The following is an 18,833-nucleotide window of genomic DNA, read 5'->3' as shown; positions in this document are numbered from 1 at the left end:
ACAGCTTTGTTTAAACTTGCTTTTGGAGTTGTGAAAGTCTGCTTTGTTTATATAAGTAGCATGTTGATGCAGGCACAGAAAAATGGTAGTGGTATATGTTATTTGAAAGCACACATCAGAATTGGAGGGAAAGGTTGAGTCTCTTTTGTCAGTTTAAAGTGACAGTTAATGTCTCCCCAGTCTAGAAAACCAGTTTAAGGCACCAGTTTTCATAGTATGTGTGGAGTTTGAAAATTTTGCACATAGCAGTGATTAGGTTTCCCCTCTGCGCACTGACCCCAGTTTATGCATATGCTGCATTGGGATAGATTCAGAAATACTTTTGTCTAAGACACACTTGCAGTGTGGTATAAGTACCCTGGGATATTTCACTCTCGTTAAATTCTGCCTTTCCATAAATAATGCCCAAAGCTGTGGCAAGAAGACATGTTTTGGAAGGGTTTTCAGATCCTGGGTCTGACCCGTGCCTGGACGAAGTTTTGCTGTGGAAGAAAGGTGGCATATAATGAAAAACCATGATTAATATGTGTGCAGTTATTTCAGAACCTAACTTTCCCCAATAAATTCCAGCTGTTATACACAAATTCCAGCTGTTCTCTATCTATACATCAATTCTTCTAGAGATTCACACAAATCTGTGTAATAAATGTGGGACTTCCTCCCCCAAATAAATAAATAATAATAATAATTTATTATTTATGCCCCGTCCATCTGGCTGGGTTTCCCCATATTAAAAACGGATTAAAAAACATAGGGATATCTCATAAAGCTTTAAAGAAAAAGGGTTCCCTTCTTTCTTGCTATAAACTTCTTTTCAAAATCCAATTAACTTAAACCAGCTAACCATCTCCAACCCTCATCTACTTGGAACTCTTCTAATAATTTTCTTTGTGACCAGGAAAACGTGTGCATTCTGCAGTTCCATGCAAGCACAGCTATAGTTCAATGGAAATACAGCAAAAAGCACAGGGCTTGGTTGCTGTGGGCAGAATTCATTCATCATCCTGAAAAATCTTGGCTTTTAGTCACTACAGCTGTGAAGATAAGCTTGAAAAGTGAGTGGGCAAAGTCTGGTGGAATCTCGGAAAGTAGAAAGGGGCTGACTAAGAAGTTCTTAGTTCTTTAGCTAGCGAAGACAGCAGAGTTTCATTGTGCAATGTAGTCTCCCTTTTCTTCACAATGACTGACAGATTTACTGTAAAATCTTAAGTGGGAATCAATTATGCAAAATAAGTAGAGGTGTGCAAATTTGCTTAAATTGCATATGCAATATAAGAGCTGCCGAATGCATTGTCGGTACAGGATTTGTTGTACTCCTTTGACAGAGATTTCTTTAGAATTATCTAAATTCATGTTAGTAACCTAATTAGAAAGTTACAGCCAGGGATTTATATGCAGCAGAGTAGTGGTAGAACATATGTTCCGGCTCTGGCAGTGGCGGCCTGGACTCTGGTTTTGGTTTTGGCTCAATAACTTTTTTTGTCGAGATTTTTACCCCTTGGAATATAGCCACCCTATATTAATGCTACATACTGGTGTACAGTGGTACCTCGGGTTAAGTACTTAATTCGTTCCAGAGGTCCGTACTTAATCTGAAACTGTTCTTAACCTGAAGCACCACTTTAGCTAATGGGGCCTCCTGCTGCTGCCGCGCCGCCGCAGCCCAAATTCTGTTCTCATCCTGAAGCAAAGTTCTTAACCTGAAGCACTATTTCTGGGTTAGCGGAGTCTGTAACCTGAAGCGTATGTAACCTGAAGCATATGTAACCTGAGGTACCACTGTAAAGAATTTAAGTTCATCGAACAGAAGTTATCTTTTTTCCCCGTGATAAGGGTGACGAATAATAACAGCAATTGTGAGGTGGTGGAAGGCTTAATCCAGCGATTTGTTTCCAGTGCACAGTGTTGCATAATTCATACTGGAGTATTATGATGATAAGATGGGTGTAAAATTGCTTTGGGGAGCTCTAGTTTGGATGCATATAGAGCTTGTGCTTGCCAAGGCGGTGATGTGATAGTGTCACAGATCTGTGGTCCGTTCACTGTTCAGTAGAATTGCTCCCAGGCTAGTCTCAAGCATTATTGAGTGTGCTAGTATTTGCCATGCTCACTGTGCTCTTGCCAGTCGGTATGTTTTCCTTCTGCCAGCAAATCACTGATTTTTTTCTTTAAGCATTGCCTGATTAGTGCCTTGCCTCATGAATTACTTGAATCGTTTTTTGAATACAGAAATGCCAGCACAAGTTGATTTTTCAGGAGGACCGGAGGAAGCTTTTGGGACTTGTTTTTCATAGTCAGAGATCCTGACATAGCCCTTTAAGTTGTTGTTTTTTGTTAATATTATCCATTTCATTTCTATACTGTTTATCTTTTAAAGAAAAAATATCAAACAATACTGAAGAAAGTCAAATAAAGTATACTTTCAAGGCAACATAATTAGCAGGAATCTAAAACATTATCTTAAAGATTTCAAAATAAAACATTACAAAGGCGGTCAACTGCAGAATGCACATTTAACACAGCAAAATTAACAAATATTTTATCTTAAACCAGTGTTTCCCAAACGTTTTTGGGCAACGGCACACCTGTTTACTGAAAAAAAATCTCGCGGCACACCACCATTAAAGCCCCGCCCCGTGACGTCAGCGCGCAGCGTCACGCCGGGAGGGACGCACAAAAGTGAAAGTTTTTCCCCTCCCCCTTGCCGGGGAACCTCCAAGCTTTGGGCAGGCAGGCAGGCAGAGCTGGGAAGGGGGTTTCCAGGGGACACGGCAGCTCCTCGAAAGGCTTCTCTCAGCTGCGCTCATTCCTCCTCGGAGAGGATTTCCCCTCCGGTCCCATGCCTTCGTTTGGGGCATCGCTCCGGCTGCTCCCTCTCCCGCCGCGCAGGAGCGATGCCTCTCTCTGGCTCTCCCTCCGCGCAGGCTGAGGGAGGGAGGGAGGTGCGCGTGTGACCCGTCTCTGCTGGGAGACCAAACCCAGCGAGGCAGAGTCGCACGGAGGCGCCCAGGCAGCGCTGCCGGCTGCGAGGAGGAGCGCCAGGCAGCAGCAGGAGGCGCGGCCTCTCCTCGCCGCCGCCGCCCCGCCTCTCGCCGCCCGACTCGCCCGCCTCCCTCCAGGCATCTCGCGGCACACCAGCCGATGTCTCACGGCACACTCGTGTGCCGCGGAACACCGGTTGGGAAACACTGTCTTAAACATTCCAAAAGAAAACATTGCTAAAGAAAGTCAACTATAAAATGCACATTTAAAACAGCATTATTAGTAAGAAAATAAAATATTTGAATAAAATGTTATCATAAGCATAGAACGTATCTGCTGATGTTGCTGCCAATCTTGCCAGTGGTGGTTCATGGAGGATGGCAGTTGTGGAAGCTCTGGCTCAGTATCCTGGGTCTGAGCTAAGACACAGTCAAGATGGTCTCTGGCCTCTTCTTCAGCCTCAGCTTTTGTAGCTGGAGTCAATCAGAGGCCCACCCTCCCAGGCCAGGTGGAATCTTCCAGGACTTAGAGCCACAATGTTTATAGGCCCTCCACTCTTTCATGATGCCAGAAGTGGTCATAGGAAGCCACCACAGAATAGACCCCAAAGTGGCCTATTTTCTCATGTAGCTCAAGTCTTCCTCAGTTTGTGTTCTGCTTTTGTATTTTCTGCTGCTTCCAAGCTCTCTAATATAACAGAAAGCAGCTGAGGCTCTAGTCAATGGAAGATACATGTAGGTGTGGTCATCTCTCTCTCAGGACATTTTTCTATTCCAGAGACCAACTAGTACAATGACAGACAGTTAGCTAGGTCAAAAGGAAACTCTTTTAAGAGCAGTCAGGAAAAATGATGCAGACCCATCCGTCTCTGGTGGTAGATAATCTTTACTGTTCTCTGAGCCATGCAAATCTATGAAGTCTTGTAAACCTATATCTTACCAGGTGGTGATCTTTCCATATGGCAAAATATATTTACAAAACATTCCAGTTTCCTCCTCCCGGTAAAATTAAAATTAGTAAGATAGTACGCCTAATTACTTAAAGTGATCATTTGTACTAAAAGACTTGCATTGCTTCCAATATTATAAAGGTTCCCAAGTGTATAGTTTGATTTTGCCAACAAAATCGGAAGTGGGAGCATATACAAAGACAGCTGGGGGATCTGTCCACCATGACAGAAGGGGTAATTTTAAAGTCATTCTGCCTTGCACAATGCCCTGTTGGCAAGCAGTTCCCTTCCCCCAGTCACTAATGTCCTTATTATTACCATAGAAATAAGGGAGCCTGTGTAATTAGTGCAGGATGTCAAAGATCAACTTGCATTAATGTAGCAACTGTGACCTTTTTGATAAGGCAGAGCAGCAGCTGAGGGCAGATGGCAGCTGAGCGTTACCCTAATGCAAAGCTTTGCTTTTAAAAGCTGTAAAGAAAGAAAAAAACACCAGTGTGTATTTTCTTTGGAGCATGGAAGTCTTGTTTAATGATTTGTCCGTTGTAAAGCTGGCCAAAAGGGAAGGGAGGACTTCTATAAATAAAGCAGAGTAGTAACCACTTTTTACCGTTCAACATTGTAGAAGCCATGATGATCCCACAGGATAAGAAACTTACAACAAATGGGATGTAGAGGGTTTCATCCTCCGACAGCCTACTTTACTTCTTTAACAGATGCGGAGAAGGGACAGAGTGCTCTATCAGTCTTTAGCCACTTTGCTTGCCTGCATGCAGTGCCTTATCTACTATGGCTACCAGGCAAGTTCTGAAACACAAGGTTGCTTTAAATAATGGCTTATTTAGAGGTCACATTCTGTGCATGGGTTCAACAGTGGCTTGAAATCCATGCTTTTATATACCTAAGTCAGTCGTCTTCATTGCTGACAGTGCTTGTAAGGAAGCCTTGAAGATATACTAGATTGAATAATGTTTTGTTTGTTTAGTAGTGGAGGGTAGAGGAAGCTCTGTTCCTTCCCTAGTAACCCTCTGGATTTTCAGTGGGCACAGAAAATGACATTCACTTGGACCAGCTTTACATGTCTTTGTTTCTACAGTAACATTCTGGGGGCTGTTTTAAATGCTACACTTACCATGGAGATTAGCATCCCCATGGTGAGTTGAACTACCAACCTGCACACGCACACCTGCTCTCTCCATCTGTCTCATGATGTTATGAACAACTTTGTACATGTGCGTTCAGAAAGGAGACGTCTGAAGAAAACATAGTATTTAACTCTGCACTGTTAGCACCCCTATGCCCAGGTGGGGGAGATAAAAAACAACCTCAGATTAATGTCTTGCAACCTTATCCCGAGACTCATCTTGGTGCCTTTGGATTGCTTGCTGTTTAATTAATGCATGATTGGTTTCCTACTGTGAAAGCTGGACATTAGGAACCTGTTCAGATCCTTTCTTATCCTTAAGCCACACCATTAAACCCGCTACTGCGCCTTGCACTCAGGGCTCCTCAGTTTCACCCTCTCCTGTTTATGTGCACCTCCTAATTAAGGCATGTTTGGTTGAATGTAACCTCATCCATGCCTTGCCCTGACTTATGCTTTGGGGGGGGGGGCTGTATCTTTTTGCTGCACAAAGATGAAAACCTTGATTATTCCATGTCTTGTCTAATAGCAATCTTCACATCTGAATTAAATCCCCAGGCTATGGTGAATGTTTCTTCCTGAGATTTTGTTGCTGTAAGGGCTGGGGGTTGGGGGGGGAGATCTGGCTAAATGAGGCACATGCCTTCTAAAACGTAGCAGCTGCTGCATAAGGCAATACAGTCAGTAATAAATTTATTCTTAACTCATGTACCAGAGTAAGCCTACACTGTTTGGAATGTCCAAACGTATGAGCTCTTCATTCCTCTCATCTGGACTGCGTATCGCGCCAGTCTGATGTGCCAGGGAACTTGACTGCTGGCGGGTTTTACAATTGTTCCTTAATAAATGTTTTGAAGTCTGGGAAGTGACTAGTCAGCAAGTTATTCAAGAAGTGCACACAACCAGTGTTCTGTCTCAACAAAAATAAGGATCCTACTGAGAGAGCAGACTTGCTGTATTTTTGCTTTTTGTTTCCCTGTAAGCTTTTAGACTTTGAAAGGGTTGCTGCTATTGGGGCTCCTGGCTTAAGCTCAACTCTGTGTTTACTCATAATAAGTCCCACTGAGTTAAATGGGGCTTTCCCTGTGTGTGTGCTGCATTTCAATCTTGAATCGCTTTCTCTGGTTCATCACCTCTTCCCCTGGTGCGAAAAACATATATGAGCTTAAAGAGAAATTCTCAAATGGTTGATCTCAACCTGCTTTTAATTCTAATTAATTCCCGTTGGAGTAAAATTCCAAACTGGTGTGCGATTCTTCTCACTGAGTCTGGGACTACATCTTTGGCAACAAACATGGGTTTCCTAATCTCATCTTTTCCTCCTGCTGTGCAAAAGTGGAGGAGGGATGGATTTGCAAGGGAGAGAGTGAGCGGTGAGGTGTGTGAGAGTGTAGGGAAAGAGCTGTCTGCTGCACAGTCTGAGATTCACCCTCTCAAAGAATTCTTTTCTGCCAGCCAGTATTATACTTGAACAAGTTCCGGAAAAGAATTCGAAGAGGACCTGGAGAAGAAAGCATGCAGGTGGAGGACAGATTAAGCACCTTTGGCCCACTTGACTCTTCTCCCTTCCAAATGCCCTCAGCTATTTTGAATGTCAACAATAAACAGGGATTTGGAAATTCTGATTGAGCTTTTGAACTGGCAGTTCTTGTCGTTTACTGCTCTGAGGCAGTGTCTGCAAACTTGCAGTCTCACCAGTTCCTGTAGCTGCCTTCTGCCATAATGTCTGCATGGTGAAATAAAGGTTTTGGGGAGCGGTCACCAACTCTCTCAGAATCTAGCTCCTAGATTCACAGATTATGATGTGTGATTTTTGAAACTGAGAACCAACCAAGAGTCCTTAGGAACTGTTTTCCAATATGAAGGTTCAGATTCCAAAGCTGTAAAGTGGGCCATAGTTAATGTATTTGCTCAATCACCCCCAATGACAAAAGAAGAAAACAAGTGCATTATCTCAAATAGTCTTCCCCAACCTGGTGCACACCAGTTGTTTTGGGCTACAATTCCCATCATGCTGTCCATTCTGGCTATGGCTGATGAGAATTGTAGTCCAGCAACTTCTGAAGGTCACCAAGTTGAGGAAGGCTTCCCTGGCGTCTTCTGTGCACAGCAACCTTTGCTGTATATGAACACATTTAACTAATAAATCAGTGGTTTCCACATGTCTGAGACCCAAGCTATTTCTATGTATTTATTTGTGTAGTCTTCCCTCTTAAAAGTATGAACTGTTCACCTTCTTAGGACCCTCACCCTGTGCTTCTTCATGAATCAGTGTTCAGGTCATTCTTCCTCCAAGTGCAGGCAATTAGCTGCATTTTTGCACTAGGAGTGATGCTGTCACCACCTGATACAATCATGCTGCACAATTGCTAGCTCAAATCAGACAGAGACTGATTTGAAGAAATTAAGGCCAAAGCAGTAAATCATGCAGAGATGCAGCAAGTAGCTCCCTCTGTGAGTGTATCATTCCAGATTCTCAGAATCTTTTAAATAATTTAATTACTTCTCATGCCTATCTAGCAGTTCTCTCGCCACATCCTATTGTGCCCTAGCACAGAGTTTGGGAATTGCTGCTTTAAGCATCTCTGGCAGATTGAAGTTTTGGCTTACCCATATTTCCTGGACTTCATGAATGTTCTATATTTAACCTTAGTCAATGGAAGAAAGTTTAGCACACAGCAATAGTCTTTGGGGCACAAAGTGCTCTTATCATCTGAGCAGCAAACTGCTGTTGTAGTTGCAGCAGGGTGATTAGTGAACATCACAGTTACGAACAGTATTCCTGAATAAGGAATTGCACTGGCTGCCAGCTAACTCCCAGGCTAGGTTCAGAGTGCTGGTATTTGTGTACAAAGCCCTATACAGCTTGGGACCAGATTGTTTCACCACCTACATACCCAACTGATCACTCTGCTCTGCAGGAGAGGGCACCCTATGGATACCATGCTATCAGGAGGTCCCTTTTGCACATTGTCGGAATTGGACCTTTAGTGTGGCATCTCCTACACTTTGGCACGCCTTTCCACTGCATATCAAACAGGTGCCTTTTCTACGAGTTTCTTCGCACCTGTCAAAGACCTTATAAAAAAGTTCACAGATTTTTATTCCAGTTGGTATCTTTCCTGGATCTGAACTGATTACTTGCCCAAGACATTTGGAAGCTTGGGTAGAACAGAGAAAACCAGTGGGATGTGGTTATCTCCAGATGCTTACACTTGAGGAACAGCAAGGAAGGATGCACGTGAGGTGTTGTCACTCTGTAATCAAAGAAGGCAGTGACTCCAGTAAGCTAGAAATCGAAAAAGGGACTGACTCCAGTACAGGGTTTGTGCTCTCCCCCCCTCCCCCCACCATTGCAAAGTTCAAGGAGATCTTGAGATGAAGAATGAAATCAATGAAGCACCCACAGGAGGAAATGCTTTGGTAATAAGGTTCAATTAGCTTCAAAGTCAAAAATTGTGGTCACGGCAGTACAGTGAAGGAGAAGCAAGGCAACCATTACAACAAACCTAGCTTGGTAGCCATCGGCGAGAAAGGATTCCATCATGTTCATGAGGGAGCAGGATGGCAGAAGAAAGATGGAGCACTCTGTTTCTCTCTCCTGCACCCAGTACAGAAATGTGCAGAGGACTGTTGCAGAAAGGATGAAGCTCCACTCTCTCCAGTTTGTTGGCAGGCTAATAATTTTGTTGTTGTTGCAGGCTAGTAACTTTTGTGGACTTGCTTTCAAAGCTAAAGGTAAAGGGACCCCTAATCATTAGGTCCAGTCATGGCCGACTCTGGGGTTGCGGCGCTCATCTCGCTTTATTGGCCGAGGGAACCGGCGTCCAGCTTCCGGGTCATGTGGCCAGCATGACTAAGCCGCTTCTGGCAAACCAGAGCAGCGCACGGAAACGCCGTTTACCTTCCCGCCGGAGCGGTACCTATTTATCTACTTGCACTTTGACATGCTTTCGAACTGCTAGGTTGGCAGGAGCTGGGACCGAACAACGGGAGCTCACCCCGTCACGGGGATTCGAACCGCTGACCTTCTGATCGGCAAGTCCCTAGGCTCTGTGGTTTAACCCACAGCGCCACCTGCGTCCCGCTTTCAAAGCTACACTATAGTTAAAAACAGCATGAAGATCAAACTACTTTAGATGAAACAAACAAAAAAAAATCACTGCCTCACCTTCTAAAGGAAGTGCTTCTGGGAAAATTGAAATACATTGAACTTTTCACTTGGAAAGAACATAATAATAAATTTATTTATTTAAACCCTGTGAAGCAAATAAAATCACTAATGCTGTAAAAGCACAAACATTAGTTGAGCTGGTTATCTTATCAGTTACTATTGTTTGGTTTATTTGATTCTTCTGTTTGTTAAAAAATAATAAATAATAAAAGATACTAAATCTATTTTATTCCATTGATATGGGTTATGGATTTCTGTTTGTTTATTTGGTAGGTTTGAACCCTACTTTTTGAAGAAGAAAAAAACTTCACAAAGTAGGTTACAGTTTCAAAAATTACGGCATTACCAATATGCAAAATATAAAAATGGATGCCCTAAATTAATCTGTCAAGTATATCTAGCAAAACAACATTAAAGTCCAATAGGTGTCCACAGGGCCCTTAATATATGTTACCTGCTAAAGGCAACTGAAAATTGCTAATTTCTTGTTTGTGATACCTTCTCTAGAAAGTCTTAATTTCTGGGTACTGTACTGCTGCTGTGCATTGTTGCCCCAGTTCTTGATTCTGAAGAAACAAGAGTTTATTCCCTGAAGAGATGGAAATCTAAAGGACCAAAAATAGAGCCCAGTATAATGGGAAATGGTTGCAATATGCTTGGCTGAAACCAGCATGTGCTCATTCACCCACCAGTGTTTGCTTTTTGCTTAAGAAATTATTGTGTGTATGGTTACTTGTTGCTTTAATCTTTTTAAACGTTTCTTTTTTGGGGAGATTCAGGGATTTGGAGGGTGAGGAGAGAAACTGTGATGCTGCAGTAGACTGCAGTTAGAGAAATGTATAAGATATAGCAGTATGCTAGGGCAGTTGGCTTTATATTCAGATAAGAGGTAGCAATCTTACTGTTCCTTTCCATGTGTGTTAAGGGGGAAATTGTTTCCTGGATGTGTAGTATCCAAGGAAGAATTCAGAGTTGTGATCTAGGTGTATTTGCTTGGCTGGTTTGATGCACTTCACCAAGGCTAGAGCACTTTAGAGCTTTTGAGGTGATTGCACATTTCATCTTCTCCTTGACTGAGCATCTTGTATTCAAAATGCTTTTTCGATAGGGTACAGTTGTACAGTGTTTGCTTTTATTTTTACTTCTTTGCATTCTCTTAAGACTGGAAATAGTGTTTCTGGGGCTTGTGTGTGACCTTTTTCATGCACTGCTAACTCAAAGCCAGCCCAAGAACATTTCCTAAAACAACGCTTTTCTGCGCTTCTTAAAATTTCTAGTGGTTCAAGATCAAATACAACATTAGGCATCATATGAAGGTGGGGAGGAAAGCACGAGTAGTCAAGAGAGAGACTGAAGCACTATTGAGTGATGAACCCAAAAGAGAACATGAGCATACATGTGAAATATGGGGGCAGAGGCATATAGCAGTCACGGTTGTGTTCTCATGGTCATTGGGAGCAACAGATAAGTTTGCATGGACTATTAGACCAGGAAGTCTGGCATGGAAAGGAATAGATTGCCTGGGGAGGAAGAGGCATTTGTGGCTGGGTGGCCAACCTGTAGCAAGGTTGCCTTAAGTGGCACAGGACATGTAGACTGTGACACTTCTGTAACAGGAGCAGGAGAGCACATGGTTTTGGACCTTCCCTTTTGCCTGCCTCTCCTCTTGTCTGTTCCCTGAGACAAACCACTCCGAAGTGGTCAAGGGATGCTGAGGTTTTCATTCTAATATGAATTAGTGTGGCACTCTTTTATATTTTGCGTTCCCTCTGTGGCTCATGTGCCAAAAAGGCTAGCACCTTGGTTTTGGAAGTGAATGGTAAATATTTTAAGAGACACAAGCAATGGAAGTACAAGTCATGTATGAAGCAGAGGCAGATTTAGGGGAACGTGACCAGTTTGCCTGCACTAGGTGTTGAGCCAAAAGGGCACTGCAGGGAGCGCTGTAGAATGAAGGGGAAGGGGGCCCCTGAATTTTTGGGTTACCCAAGGGCACTGCTGAAATTTGAGAGCCCAAAGTCTGCCACTGTAGGAAGAAGTCCATAGATAGTGCTTTCTTATTGAATCTGAGTATGCAATTTAAGGAGAGGCCTGTGATAATTTAAAACCTAAGTGAAGCACAAAGTGCATTTCCCCATATTGTCAAACATTTAGTATAAAAAAGCTACAGTACAGTGGTACCTCTGGTTGCGAACGGGATCCGTTCCGGAGCCCCGTTCGCAACCTGAAAAGAATGCACCCCGCGTCTGTGCATGTGCGGGTCGCGATTCGTCGCTTCTGCGCATAGCATGCACGTCACGTCATTTTGCGTGTCTGCGCATGCGCGAGTGACGAAACCCAGAAGTACCCCTTTCCAGTACTTCCGGGTCGCCGCGGGACGCAACCTGAAAAAACGTATCATGAAGCAAATGTAACAAGAGGTATGACTGTACAGAAAAAGGGAGCCAGGGGTTGGTTAGAATGTTTCAGACTAGGGCCTGAGAGACCAGAGTTCAAATCCCCACTATGCCAGGGGTGACCTTGGGCCAGTCATTGCCTCTCAGCCTAACCTACCTTTTAGGGTTGTTGTGAGGAAGAATTAGGAGGGGAGAACGATGTATGCCACCATAAACTCCTTGGAGGAAAGGAAGATATGAAAGGTATAAATAAAATGTATTCTGCTGGACTGTGGTTTTGCCCATGGCACTCTTATTTGGTTTTTTACTTTGCTTCCTCTTTCTGATTATGAGGGAATATACAACACAAGGTGTCTAAATGTTTGGCTGAAGGTTTCGTGTACTATGATTCTGACTATGAAAACTATCCTTGCATACCAACCAGTGAATGTTATTAAAAAGAAATAAGAAAGAAAATGTTGTTGTACGTGAACACACATTGATTGTCCATATTATTTTGGGAAGTTTAAAATTGAGTTTTCCATTAAAGCGAGTGATTTAATAGTGAAGAACGGTGGTGCAATGGGCAACTCTTGAATTTTGTGAAAAGAACCATATAATTCAAGGGGAAATACTACATTAATTAAAATCAGCATGTTGATCTGATTAATGTAAAAGGCTCTTTTTGTAAAGCAGCTTTGCAAGGGTTTTAAATTAATATACTAGCTTCCTGGGGAAGTATATCATTATAAAATTAATGTAATTGAACAGCAGTTCTAATTAGTAGATATTAAGCTCACAATCATTTTTGGGAATCAAGTAAATATCCACCAATAAGTGCAGAAAAAATGCCAAGCTTTCAGTGTAATTCTCTTAAGCTCTGATTTGTTATCTATAAACTTTAAGTGTTTTTAAGATGAAAAGCCCTATTAGCCCTAAGTATTCATAAAAATTAAGTTTTCATGTAGGTTATCTCTGCTTACCCAGCTGTTCACAACGTTGGCTGCTATTAATCATTCTTCTTTCTAACAGAGCTGTTTAAATGTCCAGTGATAGTCATGTGCTAATGTTAATTATTGCCATTAAAGTATACATCTCAGTCAAGGAGGTCTGAATTTCATTTGGGGATAAATTATATTTTTAGTTACCAACCTTTATTTATTTACTGGCTGGGGGGAATTGGATGACTATTATTGTATCTGTTCTTGACCCTCTTGGGTGGAGAGTCAGCTCCAGGACTCTCCTTGGCAAATCCTGGTCATGGTTTGTTTCACAAACTGAGGTAATTATGAGTTCTCCCACATAGTGACGGTGAAACAAAACCATGGGTTGTGTCCTCAAAATTGGTTTGGTTTTCCAGCTGCTCTTGCCTCATGTCTTTGTAGACTGGCAAGCGTCTGAGGTTACACAGTGTCCAAGCAAGCCACGATTGAAGAAGGGTGTTGGGTTCACAAATAACACCAGGCCATTCTTGCAACAAAGGAAAGTCAACACTGAACCATGGTTTCAGAACACAGTTTGTCATTACACAATTAAACGTTTTATGAGTGTTATGAGCAAACCAGTGTTGTGAGCAAACCAGGCCATTGCTTAGATGAGCATCTATCTTCTCCATCAAGTGATTTTTTTTTTTTTTTGGAAGTTCAACTTTTACAGCCTCCCTAATGCCTGTAGTAAAGCTATGGGGAGCATGTATGCAATAAATTCATTATCTATCAATTATTTGCACAGCACATTTCATTGAGAATTCTAGGGCAGTTTGCAACCATTTCCATAAAAACAGTGCAATAAATCTAGAAAAAAATACGAATCCACAATAAGAAATACCACATCACTTCAGGCAACTTCACATTTTGGAGGTATGTGATTGAAAGGCAAGCAGGAGTGATACACACTCCCTCTTTTTGCTTTTTCTTGGTTAATGTTTGAAATCAAGAGTCTCATGTCTTGCCAGTTGTGCATGTGTACATTTTCAGATTCAGGAATATTGCTCAGCTACTCTCTCTACAAGGGAAATGCACAGTATCCCTCTTTGGATGTTGCACAAGAAACTAGAATTCTTTTCCTCACCCTACTCCTCAACCCACCCACCCCCACCTTTTAATGAACAAATCTGCTCTTCATTACTCATGGAAAAGATTGCTTGGAGCTTGAGAATAATTTACCTCCAAAGCAGACTGATGAAATTTGCTTGGAAAAGTATTGAAACTTGCAGTGAACATAATATTTGAATGAAAGTATATTTGATGTCATTTATACTGTTCTTATATATGACACATTCCTCTTTGTTTTACTTTAGGTGAAAAATGACTATATGGTAGAAATAGCAGACCAGGTGGACCAGGAAATTGCCTTGAAGCTAGGTTGCCTTGAAATCCGGTAAGGCAATATTTTTTACATATTTATTCAAATTTTTATAAGCGGAGCAATTTCCCTTGTTCTGGATACCCTGATTGATATGAAAATTGGGGTTTTTTTAAAGGGTTTGCTTAAAAGTCTTTTTAGAACCTATAGTGTTTGGTGTAATACAATTGTAATGCTTTTAAATTTACAGATTTCCCCTTCCCCTAACTCCCAGTTAGTGGCATTTTTATGTCGCTTCTGCTCAGTTCACACAAGCTTAACTCAAATGGTTAGAAATTAGCCACAGTATTGAAAGTAAGGCAATACAAATACATTTACTGTGGGACAATGTTTCATCAACCCACATTTACAAATCATGAAGAGTTGAATTAGGAATATTGCTGTTGCCTCTTCCTTAACTTATTGTCAAATACTTATAAAGTGTAAAAAATTTCTATAGAGAGAAATAGAGAAACAGAGAGAAGTGAATCCAAACATATTTTTTACTCTTGTAAAAATATTTGGAATATTTGAATATTTTGAATATTTGGAGTTCATCGGGGGGGGGGGGAGAGTTACTGTCATCTGTCTTAATGTCTCCGATCTGAAACTGATTTTTTTGCCTTTCTGTTTCCTTTCTGCTACCCGCCTGAGCCTGAAGCTCAGTCGAGGGGATATTGTGTGCCCTAGATCTGAGCAATGGGCTTTGGAGACTGTCAGGCATCCAAGTTGCTTTGGTGGCGTTTTTAAAAAGCAGAGTACTGGCAAAGATGTTGTGGTCCCTTTTCATGAGTTGTCTCTTAATAAATTATCCAGGTGCCATGCCAGAGCTACAAATCTTCTTTCTTTCACAAATACACATTCTCACTCTTGCGAGCACAAAGTCATGCTCTTGTATTTTATAATCGGTTGCTGGGAATCACAAGTGGGAAGAGCACCGTTGTACTCATTTCCTTCTTGGAGGTTTCCCATAAGCATCTGGTTGGCTACTGTGAGAGCAAGGGTGGTTTCTTATATTCTTAAAGCAGCAAGCACTTACTTAATTGAGATTATAGTGCGAGTTATGGAGCCCCTCCTGTTCAGTATGCCCCACATAGGTTATGTGACCCTTCCTTTTCACAGGGATCAGCCACAGCTCAGGGAGCCTTTATCTGGAGTCTCATTTTCTCCATGGCCCACTCTATAAACATAAATCTTTATATATAGCTCTGACTCTGCACCGAGGGGTCAGAATATTATTCAGATTTGTCTCCACCTCCAGTGGGGTTGTCTTTGGAATCAGACTAGGTCACTGGCTATCCCCACAGTGGAAATACAGCAGGGATGCGTGGAATGGGGCTGGCTTTCCTACCATCCAGGGAATTTCCTTTGCAGTGGTGACACCACCACCTTCTTCTGCCAACAGCACGGCTGCTAAGTGGACTGGGTGAGGACTGCAAGGCCTGCTCCCTTCCAGGGCCTTTTCCAACTGGCCCAGGGGGCGTGGCCTAGGCCCTCTCTCCCAGCTATAAAGGGACTCCTGCTGCGGTGAGGCCTCGGACCATCGGCTGGGTGAGGACTGCAGGGCCTGCTCCCTTCCAGGGCCTTCTCCAACTGGCCCAGGGGGCGTGGCCCAGGCCCTTATTTGGAACAAACTTTTGGGGAAGCTGGGAAGTGTTCTGCAATTGCTTCCCTGTTCCAATGTGTTTTAAAATGTCCTCAAGCAGTCGGTGGCAATTTAAATTTGTATTTCTTTTTTTCCTTTTTTCTCTTGTTGGGGGTGGGTGGGTGTAATGGATATTTGGTTGGGGATTAATTTTAGTATAATTGTTCTGTTTTTGTTTTCTGTTGTTTTATTGGTTCTGTATAGTTTGTGTTTTGTTTTTAAGGGGCGGGATCAGGGCTGCCTGGGAGTGGCTTCCCATCCAACCCGATGGCTGGGACAAGTTCCACAGGGGGGGAAGCACTGGGACATCCGATCTCGGTGATCATGGGCAGGAGGCGGAGTTACGCTAAGACCAGACCATGTCATTACCGAGGAGGCAGGTTTAGTCGTTGTTTGAAGACTATCCCTGCCTCCGGGTCTGGCCTTGACCAGATGGATACTGGAATCAACAGGGGAAACCCACATAACCTGAAGGTGTTGCTGTGTAATGCCAGGTCAATGATGAATAAAACCACTGCCATCCACAACCTGATTGTGGATGGAGGATTTGACCTGGCTTGTGTGACAGAGACCTGGTTGAATGAGGCAGATGGGCCTGTCCTTGCTGCCGCTTGCCCACCAGGTTTCTCTTACGCACAGCAACCCAGGTCATGTGGGCGGGGAGGGGGGGTTGCAGTGATTTTTAGGAAGTCATTAGTTTGCATCAGGCGTCCTACTGGGAAGACCCAGTTTTCTGAGTGCATGTTCTGGAAGTTGGGCAATAGGGGCAGTACAGGATTCCTTTTGGTGTACCGACCTCCCCGCTGCACCAAGGATTCCCTGTCCGAGCTGCTTCAGGTCGTGGCGGATGTTCTCCTGGAGACACCTAGTTTGGTTGTCCTAGGGGATTTTAACATCCACGCCGACACGACCTTACAAGGAGCCGCTCGGGACTTCGTGGAAAGCATGGCCTCCATGGGGCTGTCCCTGAATAAGTTGGGCCCAACTCATAGTCATGGACATGCCTTAGACCTGGTATTCACCTCTAGAGACGTGGGTGATCTGACACTAAGTAAAAGTGAAACCAAAGAAGTGCCATGGTCAGATCACTTCCTGGTGCAACTGGACTTCTCCGCGACCCTTCCCCTCTGCAGGGAGGTGGGACCAATTCGGATGGTCCGCCCCCGCCACTTAATGGATCCAAATGGTTTCCAGAGAGTGCTAGGGGATGCTTTATCCCATGTTGATGGCCTTTCAGCTGATTCCCTGGTGGCCCGCTGGAATGCGGAGTTAACCAGGGCTATCGACTGTCTGGCTCCGAAGCGCCCTCTCCGATTGCATGGAGCCCGGACAGCCCCGTGGTTTTCTTCGGAGCTGAGGGCGATGAAACAATCGCTGAGACGGCTAGAGCGTCGGTGGCAGAAAACTCACTCCGAATCTGACCGGACACAGGTTAGAGCTCAACGTCGAGCCTACCAAGTGGCTTCACCGCCTCTATTGCATCTGCAGAAAATAGTAGCAGGAGACTCTTTCAGGTGGTCCGCAATTTAACGGAACCACCTTTACCACCGGGGCCTTGTAAAGCCCCCAAGATCTCCTGCAACGATTTTGCAAAGTTTTTTGCAGATAAAATCACTCATATTCGGAAGGAGCTAGACACCATCACCGTGGGAGCAGGGCCGGGGCGGGAGAGTGCTAGAGCCCTGTCTGGTCAAGTTGCATGGAATCAATTTCAATCCGTTACCCCCGAGGATGTGGACAGGCTGCTTGGACGCGTGAAACCAACCACCTGTCTCCTTGATCCTTGCCCATCCTGGCTAATAAAAGCAAGCCGGGAAGGGCTGGGCGATGGGCTCTGCGGGGTGGTGAATGCTTCCCTCTGTGAGGGAACATTCCCAGATCTGCTGAAAGAGGCGGTCATTAAACCGCTTCTTAAAAAACCATCTTTAGACCCGGCCAGTATGGCCAACTATCGCCCAGTCTCAAATCTTCCATTCTTGGGCAAGGTGATTGAGCGTGTGGTTGCTGAACAACTCCAGGCACGCCTGGAGGATGCGGACCATTTGGATCCCTTCCAATCAGGGTTCAGGCCTCATCATGGGACTGAAACTGCCTTGGTCGCACTGGTTGATGATCTCCGGCGAGCTAGGGACAAAGGTGAGAGTTGTTTCCTGGTTCTGCTGGATCTCTCAGCGGCCTTTGATACAATCGACCATAACATCCTTCTGGACCGTCTAGAGGGGTTGGGAGCTGGGGGCACTGTTATACAGTGGTTCCGCTCCTTCCTCCTGGGCCGTGTTCAGAAAGTGGTGGTGGGGGATGAGTGTTCAGACCCTTGGGCCCTCACTTGTGGGGTGCCTCAGGGTTCCGTCCTCTCCCCCATGCTTTTTAACATCTATATGAAGCCGCTGGGAGAGATCATCAGGGGGTTTGGACTGGGTGTCCATCAATATGCAGATGATACCCAGCTCTACCTTTCTTTCAAATCAGAACCAGTGAAGGCGGTGAAGGTCCTGTGTGAGTGCCTGGAGGATGGATGGCGGCTAATGGATTGAAGTTGAATCCTGACAAGACAGAAGTACAGTTTTTGGGGGACAGGGGGCGGGCTGGTCCTGAATAGGGTAACTGTGCCCCTGAAGGACCAGGTGCGTAGCCTGGGAGTCATTTTGGACTCACAGCTGTCCATGGAGGCGCAGGTCAATTCTGTATCCAGGGCAGCTGTCTACCAACTCCACCTGTACGCAGGCTGAGACCCTACCTGCCCGCGGACTGTCTGGCCAGAGTGGTGCATGCTCTAGTTATCTCCCGCTTGGACTACTGCAATGCGCTCTACGTGGGGCTACCTTTGAAGGTGACTCGGAAACTACAGCTAATCCAGAATGCGGCAGCTAGACTGGTGACTGGGGGCGGCCGCCGAGACCACATAACACCGGTCTTGAAAGACCTACATTGGCTCCCAGTACGTTTCCGAGCACAATTCAAAGTGCTGGTGTTGACCTTTAAAGCCCTAAACGGCTTCGGCCCAGTATACCTGAAGGAGCGTCTCCACCCCCATCGTTCTGCCCGGACACTGAGGTCCAGCGCCGAGGGCCTTCTGGCGGTTCCCTCATTACGAGAAGCGAAGCTACAGGGAACCAGGCAGAGGGCCTTTTCGGTGGTGGCGCCCGCCCTGTGGAATGCCCTCCCATTGGATGTCAAGGTGATGGACAACTACCTGACATTCAGAAGACATCTTAAGGCGG

At 44.3% G+C, this 18,833-nt stretch overlaps 1 protein-coding gene across 10 annotated transcripts in view; it reads left to right on the top strand.

Moving 5' to 3' along the window:
* Window positions 1-18,833, top strand: part of PTK2 (protein tyrosine kinase 2) — a 206,681-nt gene that overhangs the window by 106,850 nt on the left and 80,998 nt on the right. For all 10 annotated transcript variants that reach the window (XM_081204424.1, XM_081204417.1, XM_081204426.1 and 7 more), the window contains one exon: window positions 13,924-14,003. In XM_081204424.1, the coding sequence (XP_081060550.1) occupies window positions 13,924-14,003 (80 nt within the window). The remainder of the gene's footprint in view (window positions 1-13,923; window positions 14,004-18,833) is intronic.

The sequence above is a fragment of the Podarcis bocagei genome (genome assembly GCF_964188305.1).
Source record: "Podarcis bocagei genome assembly, chromosome: 8".
NCBI classification, from domain to species: Eukaryota; Metazoa; Chordata; class Lepidosauria; order Squamata; family Lacertidae; genus Podarcis; species Podarcis bocagei.
Note: the sequence above shows the minus strand (reverse complement) of the source record. Positions and strands in the feature narration are given on the sequence as shown.